This window comes from Trichechus manatus, unplaced genomic scaffold, assembly GCF_000243295.1.
Source record: "Trichechus manatus latirostris isolate Lorelei unplaced genomic scaffold, TriManLat1.0 scaffold00080, whole genome shotgun sequence".
NCBI classification, from domain to species: domain Eukaryota; kingdom Metazoa; phylum Chordata; class Mammalia; order Sirenia; family Trichechidae; genus Trichechus; species Trichechus manatus.
In genome coordinates, this window is record NW_004444016.1 from 1,170,054 (window position 1) to 1,196,886 (window position 26,833).

General features: G+C 48.4%; 1 protein-coding gene across 1 annotated transcript; it reads left to right on the plus strand.

Annotated features, from left to right (window-relative positions):
• The first annotated feature begins 2,059 nt into the window (after window positions 1-2,059).
• Window positions 2,060-25,472, plus strand: B9D1 (B9 domain containing 1). Its single transcript, XM_004380985.2, has 7 exons — window positions 2,060-2,229; window positions 3,620-3,688; window positions 6,645-6,756; window positions 19,302-19,398; window positions 20,554-20,616; window positions 24,813-24,880; window positions 25,222-25,472. The coding sequence occupies exons 1-7, from the start codon at window positions 2,167-2,169 to the stop codon at window positions 25,362-25,364; spliced, it is 615 nt and encodes a 204-aa protein (XP_004381042.1). The 5' UTR covers window positions 2,060-2,166; the 3' UTR covers window positions 25,365-25,472.
• Window positions 25,473-26,833: the final 1,361 nt, after the last annotated feature.

The following is a 26,833-nucleotide window of genomic DNA, read 5'->3' on the forward strand; positions in this document are numbered from 1 at the left end:
CCTGGTCATGCAGGGGGAAGGGTGGCACTGACCTCCTGCTCTGCTGAGTCAGCTTCCACCCTGGATGTCTGATACCTACCAGGCAACACCTCGTCCCCACTCTCCCTGCCCTAGGGTCCTCAAGATCACCTGGGCTTGAGGAGACTGTGAGGCAGGAGTCCAATGAAGGCAGAGTTGTGCTGGGCAAGGTGGAAGAGGACAGTCAAGGAGTAGAAGCCAGGAGGCACATCCTAGGGCAGGGAGACCAGGGCAGGAGCTATGTGCTCACTGGTGGGGAAGTATCTCAATCTATTAACCACCAGTACAGCCATATTGGGCACACCGGCTGAGGGTCCCCCACCACATGCAGACCTGTATGCCCTACCCCGAGAGCTTCACAGTGTGCTGCTGAGGCCACTGTCCCCCAGCAACTGCAAAGACCCCTTTTGCCTCCAACCTGACTGTCCCACCCTGGATGTCACCCTGCCTGAGGGCTCCCAGTGCACCAGGCCCACCTGAACTTCTGGTGAGGACTCCAGCTGAGCCCTGAACAAGCCCCTGAGACCCCGCAACCCTCCCCTCCAGTCCCTCCTAAAGACAGCAGACTCCACAGAGGCAGGCTTGGTAACCCTCCCACGATACCTTGAGGTCTCCCATCCACCAACACCTGGGAAATTGGGCTCCTCTGCACTTCTGGTGGCCACCTCAGAGCCTCCTGTCCCTTAGGGGAAGTCCCCCTTTATGTCCTGTTCAAATGTGGGGTAGCCTTTGGCATGGCCAGGTTTTTAAGCACGGAAGTCCCAGTGGTTATCTGATCATCTCAGGCATTCAGCTGCAAACTCACTTTGGCACAGTCCTGAGCCTCAAAGGCCGTAGAGAAGAAGGAGTTGGGAAAGTCTGGTAGAATTTGTTGGAGAAAGCATATTAACTAGGAAGAGACAGGGTGTGACATGGAGTTGGGCAGTATGTGGCCAAGTGCCTGAGCTCCTCCCTGTGCACCCCCCACCCGTTGGGCCTCCCAGCCTCTTCCATCACACGAATAAACCCTGGTTGCCCACAGCCTCTGCCTTCTCAATCAGGTATCTTTGCTTACCTGGGGTCAGGGCTTCAGTGGGCCAAGCTGTGACCTATTCCTCCCTCTCCTCCACAGGTGGGTGACAGGAGCCCCCTGGTCTGCTCCCAAGCTGGCAGCTGGTTGTTGAGCAGGGTGGTGACCTGGAGTCCATGCTTGGAGTCTGGCCTCCCAAAGTCTACACTACTGTGCATCCCTTCATTTCCTGGGTCCGGGAGGTCTCTAATGTCACCTCGGACACTTGAGCCAAGAAGTGCCATCAGGCCTGGCCCAGGACAAGGCAGAGGAGGCAGTGAGGGTCTTTAGTCTGTGGAGTTGTGAGTTCACATCCTGGCTCAGCCACCTGCTGCTGCGATTTTGTCCAAGTCACCTTCCCTCTCTGAATCACAGTTTCCTACTCTGTAAAATAGGGCCATATTCAATTATTTATTCACTCAGCAAGTACTTATTGTGTGCTTACTATGTACCAGGCAACAGGGATATCAGACTGACACAGTCCCTATACTCATGCAGCTGGCAGTCTAGTGGGGGAGATAAGCATTGGCCCAAATCATGACTGTCTCAATAAACGTACAAATATAAACCATGGTGAATCCTAAGAGGACAAGGGCGGCCTAAGAGGAACTATCATTTGAACAGGGCCTGACAGATCGTGGATTCTGCTGCAGTCCCAGGCACTGCCCCTCTGTGGGCCTCAGTTTCCCCAGCTTCAATGGAGAAGTGGTAGCTTAGATTTAAGAATTTTTGGGGTCCCTCCCAAGTTTGTTTAATAAACATTTTTAGGAGGAGGGTTTAGAAAACCACAAGTGGGTACCTCCTTCACCCGATGTAGAGCGCTGTCTGGCCTCAACTTGAGAATGTCCCTTCAGAGCCCGGGTAGCCCACCCTCTCACCCCGACTAGTGGCGACGCCGCGGGCCCCGCCCACTGAGCCCCGTCGTCCCCTCCTCGCCCCTCTCGGCCGGGTCCGCTGACTGCGCCTGCGCACTGCCACCCGCGCGCACTAGTGAAGAAATATGTCCCGCGCGCCACGCCGTCTGTTTCCAAGGTAACCCTAGCACCTCTTAGCAACTGCGCTCGCAACTGGGACCGGTTCTCCCTGCAGTTAGCGCTGCCATGGCGGCGGCAGGTCCCAGCGTCTTCCTACTCATGGTCAACGGGCAGGTGGAGAGCGCCCAGGTGAGCGGCCGGGATCCGCCCCAGCCTCCCCCAGGGATCGGCCCCTCGGGCTACGCTAGGGCCCAGCGAGGCCTGTCGTTCCTTGGAGCCTGTTTCCCTCGGTGAGGCGGGGGAGGAGAACTGGCATGTGAGGAGCGCGGCGCGATAATGCTAGGCGTTCCTAATGCGCAGTGTGGAAATTGAGGCCTGTAGACGCTGAGCTCGTGCCAAGGGGACACTCGGTCAAGCCTGTGGTCCCTGATTTTGTTGAATCACGGGCAGGAGCTCCACGGTGCGTCACGGGGGCGACTGGGCCGGCGCACAGGCTTCCTCCGCCCGTGACTGAGTCGGTGCGTCTGTGAGCCTCAGATCCTTAACTGAGGTTGGAGTGGGAATGATTTGGGTACTCGGAGCCAACGATGGTGGTGGCCTGGAATCATCCTCGGAGGTGTGTCTGTCACCCCAACACTTTATAAAAACCATTAATTATTATAAATTAATAAAAGCCAGTATGTGTCAGGTATTCACTATGCGCCAGACGCGGCCCTCAGCACTTCCCATTCATTCAGCACAACACTATGAGGTGGGTATCATTAACATCCCTGTTTTACAAGTGGCAGAGCTGGGGTTTGAACCCAGGTCTGTCTGGTGTCAAAGCTCTGCTACACCGTAACACCGACCTTACGGGTTATTGGAAATGGTATTTACACGTGAGGATTAGAGATGTTTTAGGTAAAGCTGTGCCCAGGGCCTGACAGTAGGTGTTTCCTGCCTTCTCCAGTTTCTTCAGGGATACTTCTGCCCCATGCTCCCACCCTGCTCACCTCTCCCTTGGCCTAGCACCTGAGGCTGTCTTCTGCCCTTCCCCTGTCCTGTCCAATCAGGGGCTCTCAGCTGGGCTGGGTCTGCACCAGTAGCATGTGTCTTGATGGCTTCCTGGTTCTCAGACCTTTCACTTGGGTGCCATCCCTTCAGACCTCCTCTGTGCCCACCCTGTGCTTTCTGTGCGGTCTAATGGGGTTGGCAGACAGACAGGCAATCAGTGCTTTGATGGAGGGAAGCCCAGGCACTGAAGGAACCTGGATGTTAGAGAAGACTTCCAGGAGGGTGAGTTTTGAAGGAAGAGCAGGAGTTTTCCAGATGGAGTGGGAAGAGCATATCAGACAGAAGGCAGAGCCTGAGCAAAGGCCCAGGGCCTGTAGCAACCTGGAACCCTCCTGTGGGCTCCCATAGCAGAGTCCTCAGCACAGCCTCTCTGCTGAACCCCATATCCACATGTCCAGCTGGCTCTTAGGCCCCACCCCAAGTGCCTCATGTTCAAAAGTCCTGTTGGCTACACCTGCCTAGCCAGCATGTTGGTGGGCCGCAGCATGAGTCCCAGTAAATAGAACTCATGTGCTTTATTCCACAGTTTCCAGAGTACAACGACCTCTACTGCAAGTACTGCTTCGTGTACGGGCAGGACTGGGCTCCCACGGCGGTAAGCGGGACTCTTGGGCCTCCCTCACTCACGGCATTCGTGATTATTGGGGTTCCTGAAGGTATCCATTATACCCCTTCCCCTCCCAGCTAACAACCAATTGAAAGGGAGACAGAGTTTGGAGGGAGATCCAAACATGACTTTGTTCCTGATAAAGCTAGAGTGGAGAACACAGCCACAGTTGGGCTCCCAAATATGCCCCCTGCCCCCAAACTGTACTCACTCAAAATCCTGTGAGCTTACATGAGGCAGCAGGTGGCAGAGAAGAACACATGTGCAATGCAGCAGGCAGGTCCCAGAGAGCCAACCTGGAAGGGATGAGCTATAGACATTTTGGGCGAGTCCCCCCATCGTTTGGCCTGTCCTCAGCCTGTAGAGATGACTTTGGAAAGTCAGAAGACAGAAGGGGATCTCTCATGTCCTAGGCTTCCTGGAGAACAGTCTGTCTCCACTAGGAGAAGGATTGTAGTGATGTCTTTGGTCTGCACCACATTTTACTGTTTGCACAGGGCTTGTTTAAGCCTCACAGCAGTTAGGGAAATGGAAGCCCAACTTAGTTAACTTTTCTGAGTCTTCATTTCCTCATCTGTACAACTAAGACGACAGTACTTATTTTCTATTTATTCATTTATTGACTGACTATTGAAAGTCTTCTGGATGCTAGGGATACAGTGGTGAAGAAAACCGGACAAAAGTCCCTGTATTCCTGGAGTATACGTTCTTGTAGGCGTAGACAGACCATAATAAATACTAAATATTTTAGTTTGTTAGTAGTAAGTTCTGAAGGGAAAAAAGTCAGAAGCTGGGGGGGATGGGTGGTGAAGGAAAAGAGGGAAGTTGGTATCATGGAGTTGCCATGAGTCAGAATTGATTTGACAGCAGCTGGTTTGGGATTTGGAATCTAGATATGGTGGTCAGGGAAGGCCTCACTGAGAAAGTAACCTTCTGAGTAAAGAACTGAAGGAAGTGAGGGAACAAGCCATGTGGAGATCTGTGGCAAGAACTGTCCAGGCAGAGGGAGCAGAAGGTGCAAAGGCCCTGTGCAATGAGGGTGCCTGGCATGTTTGAGGAGCAGTAAAGAGGCCAGAAGGAGCCCTGGTGGCGCAGTGGTTAAGCACTTGCCTGTGAACCGAAAGATCGGTGGTCTGAACCCACCTAGTGGCTCTGCGGGTGAAAAGACCTGGAGATCTGCTCCCGTAAAGATTGCAGACTAGGAAATCATATGGGGAAGTTCTGCTCTGTCATATAGGGTCACTTTGAGTCAGCATTGACTCGATGGCATAGAACAATGAAGAGGCCAAAGTGGCCATGAACAGTGTGAGCAAGGAGGAGAGTAACTGGAGTTAGAACAGAGAGGACATGGAGGGACAGGGCTTGAAGTGCTCTGTAGACCAGAGGAAGGGCCTGACCTTGACCCAGGGTGCGATGAGACCCCACTAGAGAGTTTTGAACAGAGAAAAGAGGTGATCCGATTTAATGTTCTAGCATGATCTATCTGGCTTCTGTGTTGAGGACAGACTGTTGGGAGGGAGCAAGGGCAGAAGTGGGAAGACCAGTTGGCTATTACAGTAACGCAGGTGCAAGAAGATGGTGTTGGCGGTAAGGGTGGTGGCAGTAGGGTGGTGAGAGATGGTTGAATTTTGAATATATTTTGAAGTTAGAGCCAATAAGTTTTATGGTTGGACTAGATGGGGGATATGAGAGAAAGAGGAGTTAAGAATGACACCAAGGTTTTTAGCCTGAGCACTTGCAGGTACAGTTGCCACAGAATGCGAAGACTATGACGAGAGCAGCTGTGGGGCACTGTGCAGAGTTCAGTCTGGCATATGGTAAGGTTGCCTACTAGGTGTCCACGTGGCGGTGTGAGGTAGGCAGCAGGAGTAGGAAGATACTGATCAGGTGTTCAGAGGAGAGGACCAGGCTGGAGACAGAAGTTGGAGGATCATCAGCATACCCACACCCAAAACCACACCCACTGCTTGTGAGTCAATTCCAACTCTTAGTGACCGTATTGGACAGGGTACAACTGTCCCGTAGGGTTTCCAAGGAGTGGCCAGTGGATTTGAACTGCCGACCTTTTGGTTAGCAGCCGTAGCTCTTAACCACTGACACCAGGGCTCCCATCAACATACAGACCACATTTAAAGATGTGAGTCTGGATGAGACCATAGGTGCAGCAAAAGAGCAGACCAGAGACTGAGCCTTGGGACACTGTAGCATTAGGAAGGCACCAGCAAGAGAGACTGAGCAAGAGCTGCTGTGAGGTAGCAAGACCCAGATGCTTGTGGTGTCCTAGAAACCAAAGGAAGGAGGTGTGTCCAGGAGCAGAGTGTGCTCCACTGTGTTAAATGCTGCTGATGTGTCAGGAGAACAAAGACAGAGATATGGCCTTAGCATCTAGCAGTGTCAAAACCATGTGTCACTTGATGAGAGTGCTTTCGTAGAGTGGTCGGGCCAATCATCCAATTGGGGTCATGAGGGACGAATAGAAGAGAAATTGGAGATGGCAAGGAGCAACCACTCTTTCAAGGAGTTTTGCTGTAAAGGGCAGCAAAGGATGGGTTGATAGCTGGAAGAAGTAAGACAAAAGAGTTTTGTGATAGAGAAAATAACATATGTATATATGCTGATGGGAATGATCTGAGTGAAATTGATGTACAGGAGGGAGAGAGAAAAATTGACAAAGCTGTTTCCTTCAAGAGGCAAGAGGGGACAAGACCAAGTACAAAGGGAGTGGAGTTGGCTTCCCAGGGTTGTCAAGAACCAAGGAGTACCAGACCTAATAGGTGCTCTGTTATCTGTTAGTTCCCTTTGTTTGGTTGGTAGGTTTTGGGAGAAGATAGTTAAGAAAACTATCCCTTCCCAAACTGCCCTCCCAACTGTCTCTCCCAAGATAAGGAGGGGGTGTGGCAGCCTGAAATTCAGATACTAGCTGTCAGTGTCATTGTCCTCACAGGGTTTGGAGGAGGGGATCTCGCAGATCACATCCAAAAGCCAAGATGTGCAGGGAGCACTGGTGTGGAACTTCCCCATCGATGTCACCTTTAAAAGCACCAACCCCTATGGCTGTGAGTCTGGGGGCCCTGGGGGTGGCTTTCAGGCAGCACACCCAGGGCATTGTGTCTGCCTCACTGTGTCCACTACTGTCCAGATTCCCGGATTCATTGCCTGTCTCCTGGCCTGTTGTACCAGCATTGTGGTGGTGTACTCTCCGGCCACCTGGCCATTTACCTTCACTTCTTTCTTATCCCTGCCCCACCCTAGTTCATCTTCTAGATGCTGTGTAGTTGACCTTTTGGAAATTGAGACTGGATCAGGTCAGGCCCCACGCTGAAGGCTTGAATAGCTCCCATGCCTGTGAGTGCAGGGCAGACTCCTGAGCCAAGGGTTGGCACGAGGGCTGCCTGTGGACACGGACAAGGATGCCAGGGGTCTGGGCCAAGGGTTCCAGTGGGCCTCCTGGGAAGGGACTACCCTGCTGTCCTCATCCACATGTGAGAAAGCTTTGATAGGCTTCCTCGAATGGTGCCCTGGGTAATGGACCAACCCCCTCCTGCTGAGGACAACTAGAAAAGCGGAACAAAGTATTAGGGGAAAAAAAAAAACTACTTGAAGGTGTCAGAGAGCTAGCAAAGTAATGAGGATTTACCAGGCCAAGATCCAGGAGAAAAGCAGAAATTGGAAGACGTGGCCCCAGTCATATCTCCCCAAGGAGAGGTGATTGAGAGGCTGGTTAAGACTTTCAACAGCCTGTCTGAGCTAGGGGCACAAGAAGGGATGTGTTCAGAGCCCTCCAAAGAGTTGTAGGAGGGGAGGGGTGCTAAATCCTCTGCAATTTGAATTGAGACCCTAAAGGGCTGTACTCTGGGAGTAAGGGAGAAGTGGAAGTAAATCAACCCTCACAGGGACTTCAGCCCAGCTCAGGTCCTAATCATTTCAACCTCCTGATTTTTGGATTAACGCCTAGATTGTTAGATCCCAAGACTACTGGCAAAAGCAAATAAGAAATTTCTTTGGAGAAGATAACATCTCCTAGGCCACAATTTATTTCTACTTTTTCAAATCTAATGACTGGCATATAATAAAAGGAATGAAGAGGCACACAGGAATCAAGACAATGTGAATGATTACCAGCAAACATTAGACAATAGCAACAAATACAGACCCTTCACTTACTGGAATTAGCAGATACACTCTTACCGTGATCAAAAGAGATAAAAGGCAAGACTGAGAATTATGGCAGAGAACTAGAAAGTTTGACATATTTTAAAATGAATTTAATAGAAATCCTAGAATTGAAAAATACGGTAATCAAAAGTAGGAACTCAGCAGACTAAACACAGTTAAAGAGACAATTGTATGCCAAGAGCAAGGTCAGAAGAAAATAGCTACAATGAAACAGAGAAACAAAGAGAAAGAAAACCTGAAGACTGCATAGGAGACATAGAGAATATAGAAAGTCTAATGTGTGCTTGGAGTCCTAGGAGGAGAGAGAACAAGACAAAGGCAATACTGGAAGAGATAAATAGCTTTAATTTTTTTTCAAAAACAATGAAAAACATCACGCCACAGACTCGAGGACAAACTTTAAGCAGGATAAATGTAAAGAAAACTACTCCTAGGCACATAATAGCAAAACAGTTGAAAACCAGAGACAAAAAGAAAATCTTAAAAACAGCCAGATTTGAGTTACACAGATGTATGCATTTGTCAAAATCCATTGAATAGTGTGGTTAAGATTTGTAGACTTCATTATATGTAAATTTTATCTCAAAAGAACTGTGAACAAATGTTGAACTCTAGTTAGTGCTATGCATGGTGAAGTATATAAAGGGAAGTGTACATATATCACAGATATCTGCAGCTTACTTTGAAATGCATCACAACAAGTAGGATGGGATGGAGGGATGGAGAGAGATGTGATGAAGTAAGTATAGTAGAATGCTAATGGTAGATTGTAGATGATAAACAAGGCTTTTTTGTAGAATTCTTTCAGCTTTCCTGGGGGTTGGAGGTGATTACAAAGGCACAATAATTAGATTGACAGCTGGTTTTCTCATTAGAAACAATGGAAGCCAGGATGATATTTTCAAAGTGATGAAAAATAATAACTAGAATTCTGTCTTCTATGAAAATAGTCTTCAAGTGAAATAATGTCATTCTCAGTCCAAAAGAAAAAGAATTTGTCATCTCACCAGCAGATTTGCACTAAAGGAAATAGAAAATACTTCAGACAGAAGGAAAATGATCCTAGATGGAGGAATGGAAATGTAGAAAGGTACAAAGAACAATGAAAATAGCAAATATGTGGGTGAAACAAAGCAAATCTTGACTATATATAATGATGATAATGCCTTCCGGGTTTTAAAATATAGATAAAATCTATGACAACAATAACATGTAAGTTGGGAGGTAGGTAAATGGAATTAATGTGTTCTAAGGTTCTTGCGTTGTCTGGGAAGGGGGTAAAGATACCAGTTAACATTAGACTAACAAGGATGCATGTCATATTTTTAGAGTAACTGCTAATAGTGAAAGAGTATATAACAGAAGGGGAAATGGAAATAGTTTGTTTTTAATTAATCCGAAAAGAAGGAAGAAATGAGAGAAAAAGAAACACAGAACAGGCAGGAAAAATAGAAAGCAGGTAGTAAGATGGTAGATTTAAACCCAAATATATAACTAATTACATTCAATTTGGGAACCCTGGTAGCGCAGTGGTTAAGCGCTCAGCTACCAACCAAAAGGTCGGTGGTTCAAATCCATCAGTCAGCCTTTCAGGAGAAAAATGTGGCAGTCTGCTTCGGTAAAGATTACAGCCTTGGAAACTCTATGGGGCAGTTCTTCTCTGTCCTACAGGTTTGCTATGAGTTGGAAATGATTCCATGGCGGTGGGTTGAGTTTGGATTTTAAGTGTTTCAGTTACAAAAGACAAAAGTCTAACAGTATATGCTGTTTACAAAAGACAATTTAAGACCTAAGAATTCAGAAAGATTGACGGGTTGGGAAAAGATACCATGTACCAACCAAAAGAAAGCTGTGTTAACTATGTTAATATCAGATAAAGTAGATTTTAAGGCAAAAGCCATTATTTTAAAAATTAAGAGGGACACTTCATGATAAAAGGTTTAATTCACCAGGAAGTATAATACTTCTAATTTGTATGTGCCTAATAACATAGTCTTAAAATTTATAAATGAATATTTCACACCTCAACATGAGCAAAAAATCCTCACAACTGGACCAATAAGCACCATCATGATAAACAGAGAAAATATTGAAGTTGTAAAGGATTTCATTTTACTGGGATCCACAGTCAATACCTGTGGAAGCAGCAGTCAAGAAATCAAATGACACATTGCATCGGGCAAATCTGGTGCAAAAGATCTCTTTAAAGTGTTAAAAAACGAAGATGTCACTTTAAGGACTAAGGTGTGCCTGACCCAAGCCGTGGTGTTTTCAGTTGCCTCGTATGCATGAGAAAGCTGGACAGTTAATAAGACCGAAGAAGATTCGATGCCTTTGAGTTATGGTGTTGGCAAAGAATATTCAATATACCATGGACTGCCAGGAGAAGGAGCAAATCTGTCTTGGAAGAAGTACAGCCAGAATGCTCATTAGAAGCGAGGCTGGCAAGACTTCATCCACATACTTTGGACATGTTATCAGAAGGGACCAGTCCCTGGAGAAGGACATCATGCTTTGTAAAGTAGAGGGTCAGTGAAAGAGAGGAAGACCCTCAACGAGATAGATTGACACAGTGGCTGCAACAGTGGGCTCAGGCATAGCGACAATTGTGAGGATGGTGCGGGACCTGGCAGTGTTTCGTTCTGTTGTACATAGGGTTGCTACGAGTCAGAGCCAACTCAACGACACCTAACAACAGCAGCAACAAGAAAAATAGACAAATTCACAACCATCATAGGAGATTTTAACATACCTCTTATTGGCCCAGTTAGCAAGCAGGAAAAAATGAGTAAGAAGGTAGGAGATTTAAGCAAGGTAATTAGCAAACTCACCTTATGGACATATATGGAACATTGTAGGTAGAACAATATGTACAGAATAAACATTTTCAAGCACACATAAACTGAGCCATAAAGCAAATCTCAAAACATTTCAGATGATTAAAACCATGAACATAACAAAATTAATGCTAGCAAAAAGATAATGAGAAAATTCTCATGTGTTTGAAAATTAAGAAAATCACTTCTAAAATAACCTATGTGTTAAACAAGAAATAACTGAAATTAGGAAATATTTTCAATTGAATGATGATGAAAATACTTCCTATTAAAATTTGTTGGGGGCAGTTAAAATCACAGAGGGAAATTTTGTGAGTTTAAATGCATATGTTGCAAATATGAAATGCTGCAAAATTAATGATCTAATCATCCATCTTAAGAAATTACTAAAAGAGCAGCAAATTAAACCCAAAGAAAGTAGAAGAAAGGAGTAAGAAAGAACAGAAATGAATTAAGCAGAAAGCAAATTTATAATTGAGGAAATGAAAAAGGACAAAAATTGCTTTTTAAAAGTAAAAAGCCCCTATTGAGACTGAAAGGTACGTGGCAGGGTTGTATCCTTTCACTTATTCAATCTATATGCGGAACAAATAATCTGAGAAGCTGGACTATATGAAGAACGCGGCATTAGGATTGGAGGAAGACTCATTTAACAGCCTGTAATATGCAGATGACACAACCTTGCTTACTGAAAGTGAAGAGGAAGCAGTTATTGATAAAGATCAAAGACTGCAGCCTTCAGTATAGATTATACCTGAATGTGAAGAAAACAAAAACCCTCACAACTGGACCAGTAAACAACATCATGATACATGAAGAAGAAATTGAAGTTGTCAATGACTTCATTCTACTTGGATCAACAACCAACAAATCAAATGATGTACTGGACAAATGTTCTGCAGAAGACCTCTTTAAAGTTTTAAAAAGCAAATATATCACTTTGATGACTAAGGTGCTTTTTAATTGCTCATATGCATGTGAAAGCTGGACAGTGAAAAAGGAAGCCAGAAGAATTGATGCATTTGAACTGTTGTGTTGGCAGAAATCATTGAATATACTATGGATTGCCAGAAGAATGAACAAATCAGTCCTAGAAGAAATAAAACCAGAATGTTCCTTAGAAGTGAGGATGGCAAGACTTCAGGTCACTTACTTTGGACACATCATCAGGAAAGACCAATCACTAAAAAAGGACATCATGTTTGGTAAAGTAGAGGGTCAGCAAAAATGAGGAAAACCCTCAGTGAGATGGATTAATACAATAGCTGCAACAATGGACTCAAACATACTCATCATGAAGATGGCATAGAAATGGGGAACATTTTGTTCTGTTATACATAAGGTCACCATGAGTTGGAGGCAACTTGACAGCAACTAACAACAATAGCAACATTGAGACTGATCAAGAAGAAAAGAAAGAAGACATAAATAACCAATGGCAGGAATGAAAAAGGGACATCATTACAGCTTGCAAACATTAAAAAAATAAGATGTTATGAACAACTACTTACCGGTACATTTAACAAGTGAGACGAAGTGGTCAAACTCCTAGAAAAATACAACTAGCAAAACTGATAACCAAAAAAAGAAAATCTGAGTAGCCCTATATCTATTAAATTGAATCTATAATTAAAAATTTTATATGAAAGAACATGCTAGTGAATTCCAACAATTAAGAATACCAGATTTCCACAAACTCTTATAGAGAATAAAAAAGATGAAACATTCCAAAGCAATTTGAGGACATTAAAAAGAGGAAACTCACTCCTTAAATGTCACTTTAAGGACCAGGGTGCACCTGACCCAAGCCATGGTGTTTTCAGTCACCTCATATGCATGTGAAAGCTGAACAGTGAATAAAGAAGATCAAAGAAGAATTGACGGCTTTGAATTGTGTTGGTGAAGAATATTGAATATATTATGGACGGCCAAAAGAATGAACAAATTTGTTTTGGAAGAAGTACAGTCAGAATGCTCCTTAGAGGCAAGACTTCGTCTCACATGCTTTGGACATGTTATCAGGAGGGGCCAGTCCCTGGAGAAGGACATCATGCTTGGTAAAGTAGAGGATCAGCAAAAAAGAGGAAGACGCTCAACAAGATGGATTGACACAGGGGCTGCAACAGTGGGCTTAAGCATAACAACGATTGTGAGGATGATACAGGACCGGGCAGTGTTTCATCCTGTTGTATGTGGGGTCGCTATGAGCTGGAACCAACTTGATGGCACCTAACAACAAGAAACTTACTTATGAACATGGTTGCAAAAATCCTGAACAAAATATTAGCAAATCGAATTTAGCAGCATATATCATGAGCAAGTAGGGTTTACTTCAGAAAGCTTATATAATATTCTAAAATCAATCAGTGTGATTCACCACATTAAAAAGAAAAATCATGATCATCCCAATAAATGAAGAAAACTCTTGTGACAAAATTCAACATCCATTCATGATAAAAACTTCTAACAAACTTGGAATAGAAGGGAATTCCCTTACTCTGATAAAAGCTATCTACAAAAAACTAAGAGGAAGCATCACTTTCAATAGTGAAATGTTGAAAGATTTCTCTCTGAGATCAGGATGTTTGTTATCACCACCAACATTGCACTAGAGATCCTAGCCAGGGCAATAAGACAAAAAGAAATAAAAGGCGTAAGATTTAGAAAGGAACAATAAAACTCTCATTATTCACAGATGATATTATTATGTGTGTAGAATTTCCAAAATAATTTACAGATAAATTATTAAAATTAATATATTGGCATTATTGCTGGATACAAGGTCAGTGCACAAAACCAGTTGCTTTTTGTATACTAGCAATAAATAGAAAATGGTATTTTAAAAATATATTCTTTATAATAATAAAATATAAGTTGTTTTACCAGATCTCAAGTTTTAATTATAAAGCAGAATAGTTAAGACACTGTAGTCTTGCACAAAGACAGACAAATAGATCTACCGAGAACCCAAGACAGATCTAAGCATATGTAGACAGTTGATTTGCAACAAAGGCGGCCCTGAATAACAGGAGGGAAAAGAGGATCTTTTCAGTAAATGGTGCTGGAACAATTGGATATACACAGGAAAAAACGAAACCTGACTCCTACCTCATACATACACAAAAGTAAATTCCAGATAGATACATTGATCTCAATGTGAAAGGCAAAATAATAAATCTTCAGGAGGATAACCTGGGAGATACCTGCATGATATCAAGGTAGGGCTTTTTAAAGAACTCCTTAAAGGAGAACAATTAATAAATCTGACTACATTAAAATTAAGGACTTCCAGTCATCTAAAGATATCATTAAGAGTAAAAAGACAAGCCACAGAATACATACACACATATTACATGTGTGTGCATACATATACACATAAATCAATAAAACAAAGACTTTCCAGTAGAAAAATAGGCAAGAGACTTGAGCAGGCACTTCACAGAAGAGGACTTCCAAGTGATCAAGAAAACGGAAAAGGTTTTCAACCTTAGTTAGTCAGAAAAAATCCAAATTAAAACTACAACGAGCTGCCACTCACCAGAGTAAAACCAAACCAAACCCACTGCTGTGGAGTCAATTCCGACTGATAGCGACCCTATAGCTAAAATTAAAAATACTGATAATGCTAAGTGGCTTAGGCTGGGTTCTCTAGAGAAGCAAAACCAGTGAAGTGTAAAAATACATATAGAGAAAGATTTATATTAAAGAAATGACTCATGCATTTGTAGAGATTAACGTCCCAAGTCTGTGGGTCAGGCTGGAAGTTTCTCATTCACATACTGCAGGGGCTGGTGAACCCAAGATCAGCAAGTCAGACGACGGAGCTCTGGCTCACAGGATGAGAAGACTGCCAGATTCCAAGATCGGCAGGTAAGCTGCTGGCTCAAGTCCCAAGAACTGGAGGTCAGACAAACAGGAGCCAGCTGCAGGATCCAGTGTGAGCAAAAGCCCACAAGCCTTGCCAGAAATTCCACCTATATTGGATGGAGGCCACACCCCCAAGGAAACTCCCTTTCAGCTGATTGGTTACTCACAGCAGATCCCATCATGGAGGTGATCATATTATATTAAAGCTTATCATGGAGGTGACTACATTGTTATATAACTGGCAAACTAAATCATAACTGCCAAACAACTGAGAATCATGGCCCAGCCAAGTTGACACACACGGAGGCAAGGCCAAGATGGTGGAGTAGTCAGATGCTTCTGGTGGTCCCTCTTACAACAAAGACCAAAAAAACAAGTGAATCGATTATATATGACAATCTAGGAGCCCTGAACATCAAAGGTAAAGTTGAGGAATTGGACTGAGAGGCAGGGGGAGGGAGAGATGGTTCGGAAGCAGCAACAAGTTGCCAGACCTGACCCAGCAGGAGCTGGAGCCCTTCAGGCTGAATCAGCTCCTGGTGCACAGTGAGGCAAGCAGTGGCGCTCAGGAGGCATTTTCCACATAGGGAGAGACCCAGCGGGAGACAGTCTAGTCGACCATTCAGAACCACTGAGAAGCAGTCCTCAGTCGGTGAAAGATAAGTACTTGTGTCTGGCCTACTGCGTGGATCAAAAAATCCCCCTTAGGGAAAAACCTCTCTCCCATTTACCTCCCCACTTCCTGCTCTGCAGTGGGTCCATGATGGCTTCAGCGATTGCCAAGTCCCCTGGGCTGGAAATAGGACCCGTCATGTACCCTGAGCCATTCTCCTGGCCTTGGAGAGGGAACAGATTAACAAACTGGGGAACAAATAATCTGCCAGCTCCCCTAAGCTGGGAACTTAGGACAGGCACAGCTCCTGTGCCTAAGCACAGGCATAAGGGGTTCACAGACTTTGAGTGCCTTTCCCGCTGCAGAGACTTGTGTGGGCCCGTTTCAACAGCATAGGCCCTTATTACCACAGTACAACAGGGTATATACCTGAAGTCTAACTTCAGCTGTTTAAGCTGTGAAGTGGCAGGTTCGTGACATCTGACACTACTATGCTCATTAAGCAGGGTCCTCACCGACCCACATCAGGGGCCTGAGGACTGGTAGCTCCACCCATACTATCTAGCCACCTGCGACAGGGGCCCAAGAATAAGTGGTGCCCCCCAGTCCTTACAGTCAACAGCATTGGGTGCTCATAGTCAGGCTGCAAAACCCACCCACCTACGCGCTCTAGGGAACAGGGACATGCTTTCCTCGTGGACAGTCGGGTGGCCATCGGCGCCCTGCCTTGCTCAGTGTGTGACCCCCTGCTGCAGCCGGATGTCTGTGCCTACACCAATCACCCATGCCTGTCTAGGACTGTAGGTGAGAGCCTGCACCACACACTTGGTGGCCAACTACCTGTACACCTGAGCTGAATCCATACAGGAGGAGTGGGTGGACTCTTGGGCTCACATACTTAGTGGCAGGTCTGGCCACCTGGTGGCAGGACGTTGGAGCTTCAGGGGTGCTGGTGATTGGGCTAGCTCACACGAGCAGCCTATTTGGGCATATCAAAACAATACAAAAGAAGCTAGGACACAGTAAGCAAACATAAATAAATATAATAACTTACTGATGACTTGGAGACAACAGTCAATATCAAATCACTGAAAGTGGCAGAGCATGATGGCTTCAGCAAGCTCCCAAAATAAAGAATCTAGAAGTTTTCCAGAGGAAGAAAATTTCTTGGAATTACTGGAGGCAGGATACAAAAGATTAATATACAGAACTCAAGAGATCAGGAAGGAAATGATGCAAAATGCAGACCAAGCAATAGAGGAACTTAAGAAGATTGAGAAGAGCATAATGACAGGCTGCAAGAATCCATAGAGAGACAGCAATCAGAAATCCAGAAGATTAACAATAAAATTTCAGAATTAGACACTTTGATAGAAAGTCATAGGAGCAAAACTGAGGCAACAGAAGTCAGAATTAGTGAGGTTGACGATAAAACACTTGACACCAACTTATGAGAAAAAATGAAAAATGAAGAAAACCTAAGAATTATGTGGAACTCTATCAAGAGGAATAACCTGCAAAGTGACTGGAGTACCAGAACGGGAGGATAACAGAAAATACAGAGAGAATTGTTGAAGATTGGTTGGCAGAAAACTTCCCTGATATCGTGAAGGATGAGAAGATATCTAACCAAGAAGCTCATCAAACCCCACATAAGGTGGATCCCAAAAGAAAGTCACCAGGACATAATCAAACTTGCCAAAACCAAAGATAAAGAGAGAATTTTAAGAGCAGCTAGAGATAAACAAAAAGTCATCTACAAAGGAGAGTCAATAACAATAAGCTCAGACTACTCAGCAGAAACCATGCAGGCAGGAAGGCAATGGGATGACATATATAAAGCCTTGAAGGAAAAAAACTGCCAGCCAAGAATTATATGTCCAGCAAAACTGTCTTTCAAATATGATGGCGAAATTAGGGCATTTCCAGAGAAACAGAAGTTTAGGGAATTTGCAAAAACCAAACCAAAATTACGAGAAATACTAAAGGGAGTTCTCTGGTTAGAAAATGAATAACATCAGATAACAACCCAAGACTAGAACACAGGATAGAGCAACCAGATATCAACCCAGAGAGGGAAGTCACGAAAATAAATCAAAGCTAAAACACTGAAAATAGGGAGACAGAGATGTCAATATGTAAAAGATGACAACATTAAAACAAAAAAGAAGGACTTAAAAAATGTAGACATAGATTTTTCATGTGGAGAAGAAGTCAAGGCAATATAAAGAAATAAAAGACTGGTTTATACTTAGAAAAATAGGAATAAATATTAAGGTAACCACAAAGGAAACTAACAATCCTACACATCAAAATAAAAAACAAAAATATAAAGATTCAGCAAATACAAAATCAACAACAATGAAAAAGATGACAAGTAAATATATGAAGAAAAATGACTCAGCACAGAAAATTAAGTGGAACAAAGAAACTCAACAAAACACACAAAAAAACATCAAAATGACAGCACTAAACTCATACTTATCAATAATTATGCTGAATGTAAATGGACTAAATGCACCAATAAAGAGACAGAGAGTGGCAGAATGGAGTAAAAAACATGAGCCGTCTATATGCTGCCTACAAGAGACACACCTTAGACTTAAAAACACAAACAAACTAAAACTCAAAAGGATGGGAAAAAAATATATCAAGCAAACCACAGTCAAAAAAAGAGCAGGAGTGGCTATATTAATATCTGACAAGTTGACACACACACACTTAACAATCACACCAGGTTTTGGTGAGACTATAGAATACTGGGAACTCAGATGACACTGCTGGTAGGAGTGGAGGTTGATACAAGCTCTGGAAAACAGTTTGGTATTATGTTTTAAAACTGAGCAAATGTATACTCTGTGCAGCTCCTTTCTTGGACACAACAGAATGTGTGCACATGTGTACCAAGAGGCATGTACAAGACTTCTCATAGCCGCACCGTTCGTAATAGCCCTCAAAGAAGAAACCACCCACATATCCATTAGCACTAGAATGAAATTACTATGATATATTCAGATAATGAAATGTTATACAGCACTGAAAACAAACTACTATACATGAAGCAACTTGAATGAATCTCACAAACAATGTTGAATTAAAGAAGCTGGATACAAAATACATATCTTGTATGATACCATTTGTATGAAGTTCAAACAGTGTTTGGGATGCATTCTTAAAGAAAAGTAAGGAGGTGGTTTCATAAAATTCAGTAGTGGTTAGTGGTTACGTTTTTGAGGTACAATGGGGAAGGTACAGATCTCTCCTTAACATTTATTGAGCACTTACTTTGTGTTAGGTACTATTCCAAGTGTTTTTCAAGTAGTAACTAATCCTCATGACAACTTATGAGGTGGAATTTTTCCTACTGTAGAGATAAGGAGTCAGATGCAGAGACACTAGGTGGCTTGCCTGAGGTTGCTAAGCAGTGGTGGCAGGATTAGGCCTTGAGCAGGCCCTGCTCACCGGTGCTCAGAGCCCTTTGGGCCTCATTGTTACAGGGGTAGGAATCTGTCTTAACATCCAGAGGAGTGGATCAGCTAATGAGTGAAAGTACTTAGTCCGCCTAAGTGTTAGCATTGAACAGGCATAATTGTCGATATTTTAAAGGAAGATGCAGGGAAGGCCTTCACTTTCTCAGACTCCTGCAGACTCCCCCAAAGCAAGCATCTCTCTGGTTTCAGGTCCCCTGAAGTACATGCTTGAGCCCTGACCCTGGGCCTGACGGCCTTCATCAGGGTGGAAGCTTGAGGAGCAGCCCTCGTCTGCTTTGTTCCCAGTGCCTGGAACAGAGCCTGGCTCTCTGTGGGCATTCAGGAGGCATTTACTGTGTTGTGGCACCTTGCCTGTGTGCCTCTGGTGTTGTGGCCGGGTGCTGAGGAACAGAAAGGAAAAGGTCAAGCAGGACCTGGCTGGCAGGTTCTGGGTCCCCACACCTTCCTACCCTCCTTGACTGACTTGGGGTTGGCAGACGCCCTTGGTGAGGGATTCCCATGTCTGCCCCTGCCCTCCAGCCAGCCCGCTGCCCCAACTTCGTGGGACACACCCCCGTGTCTGCCCTGTGCCTCCCCAGCATTTCCCCACGTGCTGACCCCACCTTGTCCTTCCCAAGGGCCGCAGATGGTGCTCAGCGTGTACGGACCGGACGTTTTTGGGAACGACGTGGTCCGTGGTTATGGGATGGTACACGTGCCCTTCTCACCTGGCCGGTAGGTCATCGCTCCAGGCTGGGCCCTGGGTGGAAGCCTGCCCCTCACTTGGCCATCCTTCCTTGGGACAGGGCCTTTCAGCAGGGCTTGTCTGGGGACAGACAGGGCTCTGGGGTCACTGGGGGCCTGGCAGCTCAGTCTGGGGAGGTGCTGGAGGGAGGCAGCCCACGTCTGGACAGAGAGCCTCAGGACTAGGGATGAGGCTCATGCTGCAGTCCAGAGTCCAGGTGGGACGGGCAGGTCAGAGCACCCCACAGGAACAGCAGGGTCCTGAAAGGAGGCTGGTCCAGAGGCAGTGCTGTGCATTTAGGGCCTGCCTTCATTTAGTCCTTCACCTCCTGGGCTGGGAGCCCTTTCTGTGCCCTGGCCCTGCTGAGCACCAGAGCACACAGGTGCGTCAGACACAGGCCTGCCCACAGAAGCCCCTGGAGCAGTGGAGAAGACGGGGAGACTTGGTCCTTTTCGGCAAGTGCAATGACAGTATAGACATGGGGTATCCTGGAGCCTAGAGGAGGGCAGGTCATCTGGCCTTAAAGGATGGGGAGTGTGTCCAGAGGAGGGGGAGGAAGAAGGGACAGTGGTGTGCTGGGAGCTTAGAGGAGTGCTGTTGCTGAAACAGGAAGTGCAGGATGTGGAAGGAGGGGCTTGGTGGGCAGGTGGTGGGCTCAGGGCCTGGGGGCTAGTGGGTAGCACCCAGGGTAGGGTGAAGGCTAGGACCCTAGGCACTAGGGGAAGAACTGGAGCAGGTGACCACAGCAGGGCTAAGGTCTTGGGAATTGGCAGGGGCTTCCTGGAGGAAGGGCATCCAAATTTGGCCCTGAAGGTGGCAAAGGATGTGGACATGTGGAGAAGGGCCAGGGCTTGCTGAAGCATGGTATGAGCCAAGACCCAGGCCTCATTTGTTGCCTGCAGCATCCCCCCTGCCCTTTAAAAGAATGCAGGACTCTCCCTGTGCGGTGCCCACAGCAGGTGAAGGCCAGTGCTCAGGTAGTAGGGTGGGTCTCTGGCATTTACTCTAACTCGGTCCAGCCCCAGCCAGGCCTCCTGGGTCCGTGCTTGTCCTGCTGCACTTCACTGGACTCAGAAAGTTCTGTTATGTTTCTGTCATGCAGCACATTCAGTGAGCCACATTTTCTGTGAATACATTTGTTTTAGGCACAAGAGCACCATCCCCATGTTTGTCCCAGAATCTACATCTAAACTGCAGAAGTTTACAAGGTGAGTTTTCTGCCCCACCCCAGCCCCGCTTCTGATTTAAGTAGAGTGGGTGGACAGATGTCACTTTCCACTCATTATGTGTCACATAGCCTCGTCATGGAGACAGGTCCTCAGGGTCTTCAAGGGGCAGGAGGCACCCACCAGCTACTCTTCTAGCAGCATAAGGCTGTGCAGTCTTACTCTGAGCCCTGCTGAAGGTCCCTGTGTCCATTTGAGCAGATGGGAAACTGCTCACAACATAATGTGACATTAAAAGGGTAGGAGATGAGAGACAGCAGCCTGGGAAAAACAGCATGACACAGTAATCCTAATAGCAGGTGACTCTTATCAGTCAGTGCCTTGTCCTGCTCCACGTGCTTTCCATGTATTAATTTATGTACTCTTCACAACTAGGTTAGGTGGGTTCTGTTGTCTTCATTTCACAAATGGCCCACTCTACCTTTTAACGAACCTGTAGAAACCCTTTTACTTAGTAATTAAGCCCTATAATTAGCCTGATTTTATTGATTAGGAGAGTGAGGCTCAGAGAAGTCAAGTACCTGGCCAAGGTCACAAGCTGGGGAGGCCTCTGGGAGGAGGTAACATTCGGCAAAGACTAAAGCAGAGTTAAGGCACCATCCGTGGAAAGATCTGGGGGAAAAACGTCACAGGCATAGAGAACAGTGTGCACAAAGGAGAGAATGTGCTCAGCATGTCAGGAACAGCAAGGAGGCCAGTGCAGCTCAGGTGTGGTAAGCAGGGCTGTATGGTGGGGAAAGTCAGAGAGGCAGGCAGGAGCAGGCCAGCAGGGCCTGCCACGAATGCTCTCGGGATGGGAGTGGAGGAAGACCGAGCTGAAAGGCCTCTCACCTCTTACCACATCAAAGGAGTTGCTTGGAGGGCCAGTTGGGCCCCATCAGCTCAGCTCCCTAACCATGCAGGCAGGATGGACCCTGGCTCTCCATCCACAGCCAGGACAGGGGGACAGGGCCTGCTAGGGCCAGGCACAGCTTGGGGGAGGGAGCATAGGAGGAGCAGAGGGACAACACTGAGGCCAGCCCCACCAATCACTGAAGCCTGGGGAGGGAGGGACAGCAGTGTCCCCACTGGCCTCAGCTCAAGTGTCTGGGATGCCTGCGGCCACGAGGAGCCAGGTATCCTTGCCAGATTGTCCCCTGTAAGCTGGAGGGGATGATGCCCATCCCCTAGGGCTGACAGGAAGGCAGCAGGGTGATATGTACAGAGGATTGGGGTTGGGGAAGGGCTTTGAGAGGCTCCAGTCCCACCCTCCTGGCCAGAATTTCTACCCATGCCCACATCTCACAGCTCCTAGCAGAGCGGCTTGGGCTCACACAGAACCTCACTGAGGAAAAGGTTCTGCTGCCAGAAGAGAAAGCCGTAAGCCCTCACACCTGATGGTCGGGTTTGCCTGTGCCTGGAGGACAGCAGTTTGGTGCCGGGGCCCTCGTGAGCCCTTCAAAAGAGGTCTCCCTGGACAGGAATGTGGGCATGAGTACCACACTGGGGAAAGTCTGATTGATGAGGGCAGTTTGATGGGCACCATCTGCTCAGACATGGCAAGTCTGTCAGATTGAGCAGGGGAGTCTGCACAGCTGGCGCCGGTACTACGGGACTCAGACCGGAACTTCGTCTCCCAGCCCTTCTCCCCATGCTCTGGTATTGTGGGACTTAGGCTGAAACTGTGTGCCCCAGCCTTTGTCCCCACACTGCACCCTCTGGCAGTCGCAGCTCTCCACACCCCTCTTCCCAGTCCACTCTGTGGCCTGACAGGCCTGCCCATATGTATGCTTGGCCTCGTGTGTTTCGTGTGACTACTGTAACACATGACCACAGACTTGATGTCTTAAACACCAAAATTGATTCTCAGTTCTGGAGGCCAGAAGTCCAAAATCATTAGCACTAGGCTGAAATGTGCAGTCAGCAGGACCACTGTCCTTCCAAAGGCTCTAGAGGAGAATCTTTCCTGTCTCCCAGCTTCTGGTGGCTCCAGGTGGTCCGTGACTTGTCGCCACATCACGCCCATCTCTGCATCTGTGGTCACATGGCCGCCTCCTCTTCTGTATCAAAATCTCCTTTTGCCTCCCTCTTATAAAGACACTTGTGATTATATTTAGGGGCTACCCGGATAATCCAGGATAATCTCTCCATGTCAAGATCCTTAATCACACCTGCAAAGACCCTTTTTCCAAATAAGGTCACATTCACAGGTTCTAGGGATTAGGACCTGGGGGCCATCATTTAGCCCCTCCAAGTTAGTCTTCCCATAGCGACAAAAACAAGTTAGGCCATGCCCTTCCCCTGCAGCAAACCACCAGGCACATCCCCAGGTGAGGAGGCTCGGCAACATTGTTGCTCCCGGCTGCCTTGTGACCTCTGCTCTGCCTCCTGCCTGCAGTTCCTCCGCCCACAAGCTCCTTCCTGCTGCAGGCCCAGGAACGTGTGCTGTCTGCCAGGAGCCCTTCCCTGAAGGTGGTCTGTCACAGCCCAGGCCTGGCAGGCAGTGCTAGTGAGAAGGGTAGCTCCAGGGTTGAGGCTGTATGCCTGCCCCACCAGCCTCAGCCCCTACCCAGCCCTGGAGGTGGGTGCTGGCAGTAGCCTTGCTTTGCAGCTGAAGACTGAGGAGCAGAGAGGTTGTGGCCTGCCCAGGCTGCGCATAGCTAGTGGACCCAGGATCTAGATCCCTCACGAGATGCACTGCCTCTCCCTCCCTCTCTTGAGGAATGGAGCATGGCTGTGAGTCCATGGGGACATCCCCCCTGTGATCTCTACACCTTCTCCAGCCCGATTTGGGGTGGGCATGGGCCTCTGGGAGCTCACCTCGCCTCAGCTCACCTCACCCTGTCTGGGTAGTACTGCCCTGGGCCAGTGAGCGGAGAGCCACCCCAGGCCGCATGGGGTGGGGCAGGGTGGTGGAGTGACACCTGGGGACCGCCTCTGGGGTTCTGCTGCCTCCCAGTCTCCCTGCCAATCAGACAGGGACGCTTGGCAGCAAGGTGCAGCAAGGCACACTGCGCTGGTGTGCAGGCCCTCAGGCCCTGCAACCACGCCCCCTGGACCTCTCCAGGCTGCTTCTCCTCCCAGGGGAGCCACTGCCCACAGCAGCCTCCTGGGGCAGGGGAGTGCCCTGGAGGGAGCTTGCTGCTGAAGTGCTGGGAGCTGCTCCTGCAGAAGGTCAGGGACCAGAGAGGTGCACAGAAGCACCCAAGGGCATTTCCAGAGGCTCAGCAGCCCTTGTGCTGGGTGGCACTGTTCACCTCAGAGGCCCTGGCAGCACGAGATTGGCTTTGGGAGGCCAGGAGGCCGCTTTGGGACCAGGCCCACGTCTGCCTGACTCACCTGGCCGAGAATAGTGCTCCTGGTTTTTTTCCGGCTCAAGTGGGTGTGTCAGAAGTGTGGCACTGCTCTGGAAAGGGCCCTGCCAGCCCGGGCCTGGGTACGTCTGCCTTGCTGGGCCTGCCCTGAGCCTCTGTGACCAGGCACTGAGTGAGCCAGCTCCTGGCTGGCTGGCCTTGGCCCCTGCATTGGGAGTATGGGAGGTGACATGATGCCATCACGTCTGTGATCACAAGGTGAGTCTGAGTGGTGAGGTTGGTGTTTTATGTGGCAGGTTACAGAGTGCCCTCACCTCATAGCCTCATGGGGCAGGTGCCATCATTCCCCCGATTACACAGTGAGAACATTGGGGTTCAGAGATGGGTAATGTCTTGGACCACACACTGTAAGAGGCAGAGGTGGGGAGCCCAGAGCCGACCCCAAATCTGCCCCTGCTGGCCGGTCTCTCAAGGTAGGCTGGAGTCCAGGAAGTGGCACCCTGCCCCCCAGGACCCCCTGCCCTTATCCCTCTCCTCCTCTGCCTCAGCTTTAGCCACATTTCTGGGATTTCCACCTGGGTTCAGGCCATGCCTGACCCCTGCCCAGCATCTCCCTCCGTGTCCACAGTGTATCCACAGGAGGACTGTGGTGGGAAAGCACCACAGGCCTGGTAGAAGCCCGCCAGTCCCCCATTTCTGCTTGATCTGGACAAGGGTGTTAGCTCCCTGGTGCCCAGACTAGCCTTTCAGATGGGCAGAAAGGGTAGGGGGCAGGCTGGGGGTGGGGGCGGTGCTAGTTTCTGAGACAAGGAGAGAGCCCGTGTCTGGTGGGCCTGAGGACCCAGGCCAGAGCCCTGCTCACGCCAGCGTGTCCTGTTTTCCCAGCTGGTTCATGGGACGGCGGCCCGAGTACACAGACCCCAAGGTGGTGGCTCAGGGTGAAGGCCGGGAAGGTAAAGCTTGACCTCCACCCCCCCACCCCCCCACTCCACACACAGGCGTGTTGAAGCTTGGGCAGGGGCTAGGTGGTCCCAGGAAGCAGCAGGGGAATGTCAGGTGTGGGCATTGGGGGTTGGGGCCGCAGGAGCAGGGACCCAGGAATTTCCCCAGAGCACCTTCCAGGTGTGGCACAGAGGGTCTGCTGTGGTCTTCCCCACCCCTGCTGTGGCCCCTTCACTGCTCTGAGGGACAGAAGCCAGGCACTGTCACCCCACTGTACAGAAGAGCACTGAGGCTGAGGAGTTACTGTGGCCCCATGGCCTGGTCCTGCTGACATACCACCCTCTGTCCCCAGTGACCCGGGTCCGCTCCCAGGGCTTCGTCACCCTCCTCTTCAACGTAGTCACCAAGGACATGAGGAAGCTGGGCTATGACATGGGGCCTGTGGACTCACAGGGCGTCTCAGGGCCCACCCTGCCCCAGAATGTCCTCTGGTGAGGGCTCTGGCTGCTGCCCCATCTGGCGTTGCAGGCCCAGCGGCTCTTCTTGATGCTACCGCTTCGGAAAGTGGACCAGAAGCACAGCCTTGAGAACGTTTTTATAATAAAGTCACGTTTCCAGAGACCCCAAGCCTGGAGCTTCTCGCCCTTTAGCACCTCCACTGTCAGGCATGGCAGCCTTTCCTGACCACCTCAAGACCCTCCCTCCCAGCTCTGGTGTTCCCCAGGCCCAAGTGCTCACCCCTGGTGGGCCTGAGGAAGTTCCCAAAGCCCCCCAGGGCAGGGCGTGCCATACCCAGGGTAACACAGTGGGTAGCTGGGGGATGGACCCTCCCAGGGATGGCCAATGCCTGGGTATGGGCAATGCCTGGGGAACTGTGAACAGGATAGCAGCTGGGCCAAGAGCTCTAATTTCACACCTCTGCGTGTCTGCAGCCTCTCCGTAGCGTGGGCCCAGGGTCCACTTGGAGGCAGCAGGCATTGAACAGAGGCACTTCCCTGGGCCCAGCACTGTCCGGCCACAATGCTCGGGGACTGCCAGCTTCCCTTGGGAAGATGGCATTAGCAGAGCTGACTGAGCTGCCTGTGGACATGGGCTGCAGCCTGCCCTCTGCCTGCTCCCTATGCACAGCTGAGGAGGATGGCCTCCCAGACGCAGGAAGCTACTTGCTGGAGCCCTAACTCAGCTAGCCTTGACCTGGCGGGAGGTGAGCTCCTGTAGCCCATACCCTGGCCACTTGCCATGGCCCCAGGGCCAGGAGGCTCTGCCCACACTGTGGGGCTATGCACACCACACAGGTGCCCCGGTCACTCCGATGGGGTCTCAGCCTGAGGCTGGGCTTTCTCACGCTGCACCCCATGCCAGCACCAGGCAGTCGCCTCCCAGTGCACAGCAAGGCTTTCACCCTGCCACAGAACCTTCAGCAGACACACTGGGTGACAGTGGGGGCCCTGCCCAGTCGGGCTTCTCTTAGCCTGAATGCTACCAAGTGCCAGGCCTGGGCTTCTGACAGGCCCCCACCACCAGGAGACTGTGGGGATGACCCTGTCCTGTCCTTGGTCTCAGTTCTGTTAGCACCAAGAGAAACATGCACACATGCCCAGGCCTCTGCCACCCCCGCCCCGGCTGGGCTCGTGCTTCATCCTTAGTCTCAGAGTGGAAAGTCCCCTTGACCTTCCAGCCCTCACTGAGCCCAGACTGCACCCTGCACCCCATGTACCTGGACCCAAAGGTAGGCTGTCAGTCCTTGCCCCTTGTTAGCGTTTACAAAATGTTTCCCATCCCTGCCCCATTCAACTCCTCTGAAGCCCAGGCCATCAGACCACACCACTGACTGTGGCGATTACTGAGACTGGACTGCCTCTTGCCCCATCTTTGCCTCCTGCCATTCCTGGTGACATCACTGTCCACATGGATAACCCCAGGAACTCTGCCTCTGCCCCTCAACAGCCACCCACTCCCATGGT

Bases quoted from the DNA above. Each gene is read 5' to 3' on its own strand.
- B9D1 (XM_004380985.2), top strand. From the start codon at position 2,167: ATGGCGGCGGCAGGTCCCAGCGTCTTCCTACTCATGGTCAACGGGCAG. The intron at 3,689-6,644 runs GTAAGCGGGACT...TTGTCCTCACAG, and splicing joins AGGACTGGGCTCCCACGGCG to GGTTTGGAGGAGGGGATCTC. The intron at 6,757-19,301 runs GTGAGTCTGGGG...GTCCTTCCCAAG, and splicing joins AAGCACCAACCCCTATGGCT to GGCCGCAGATGGTGCTCAGC.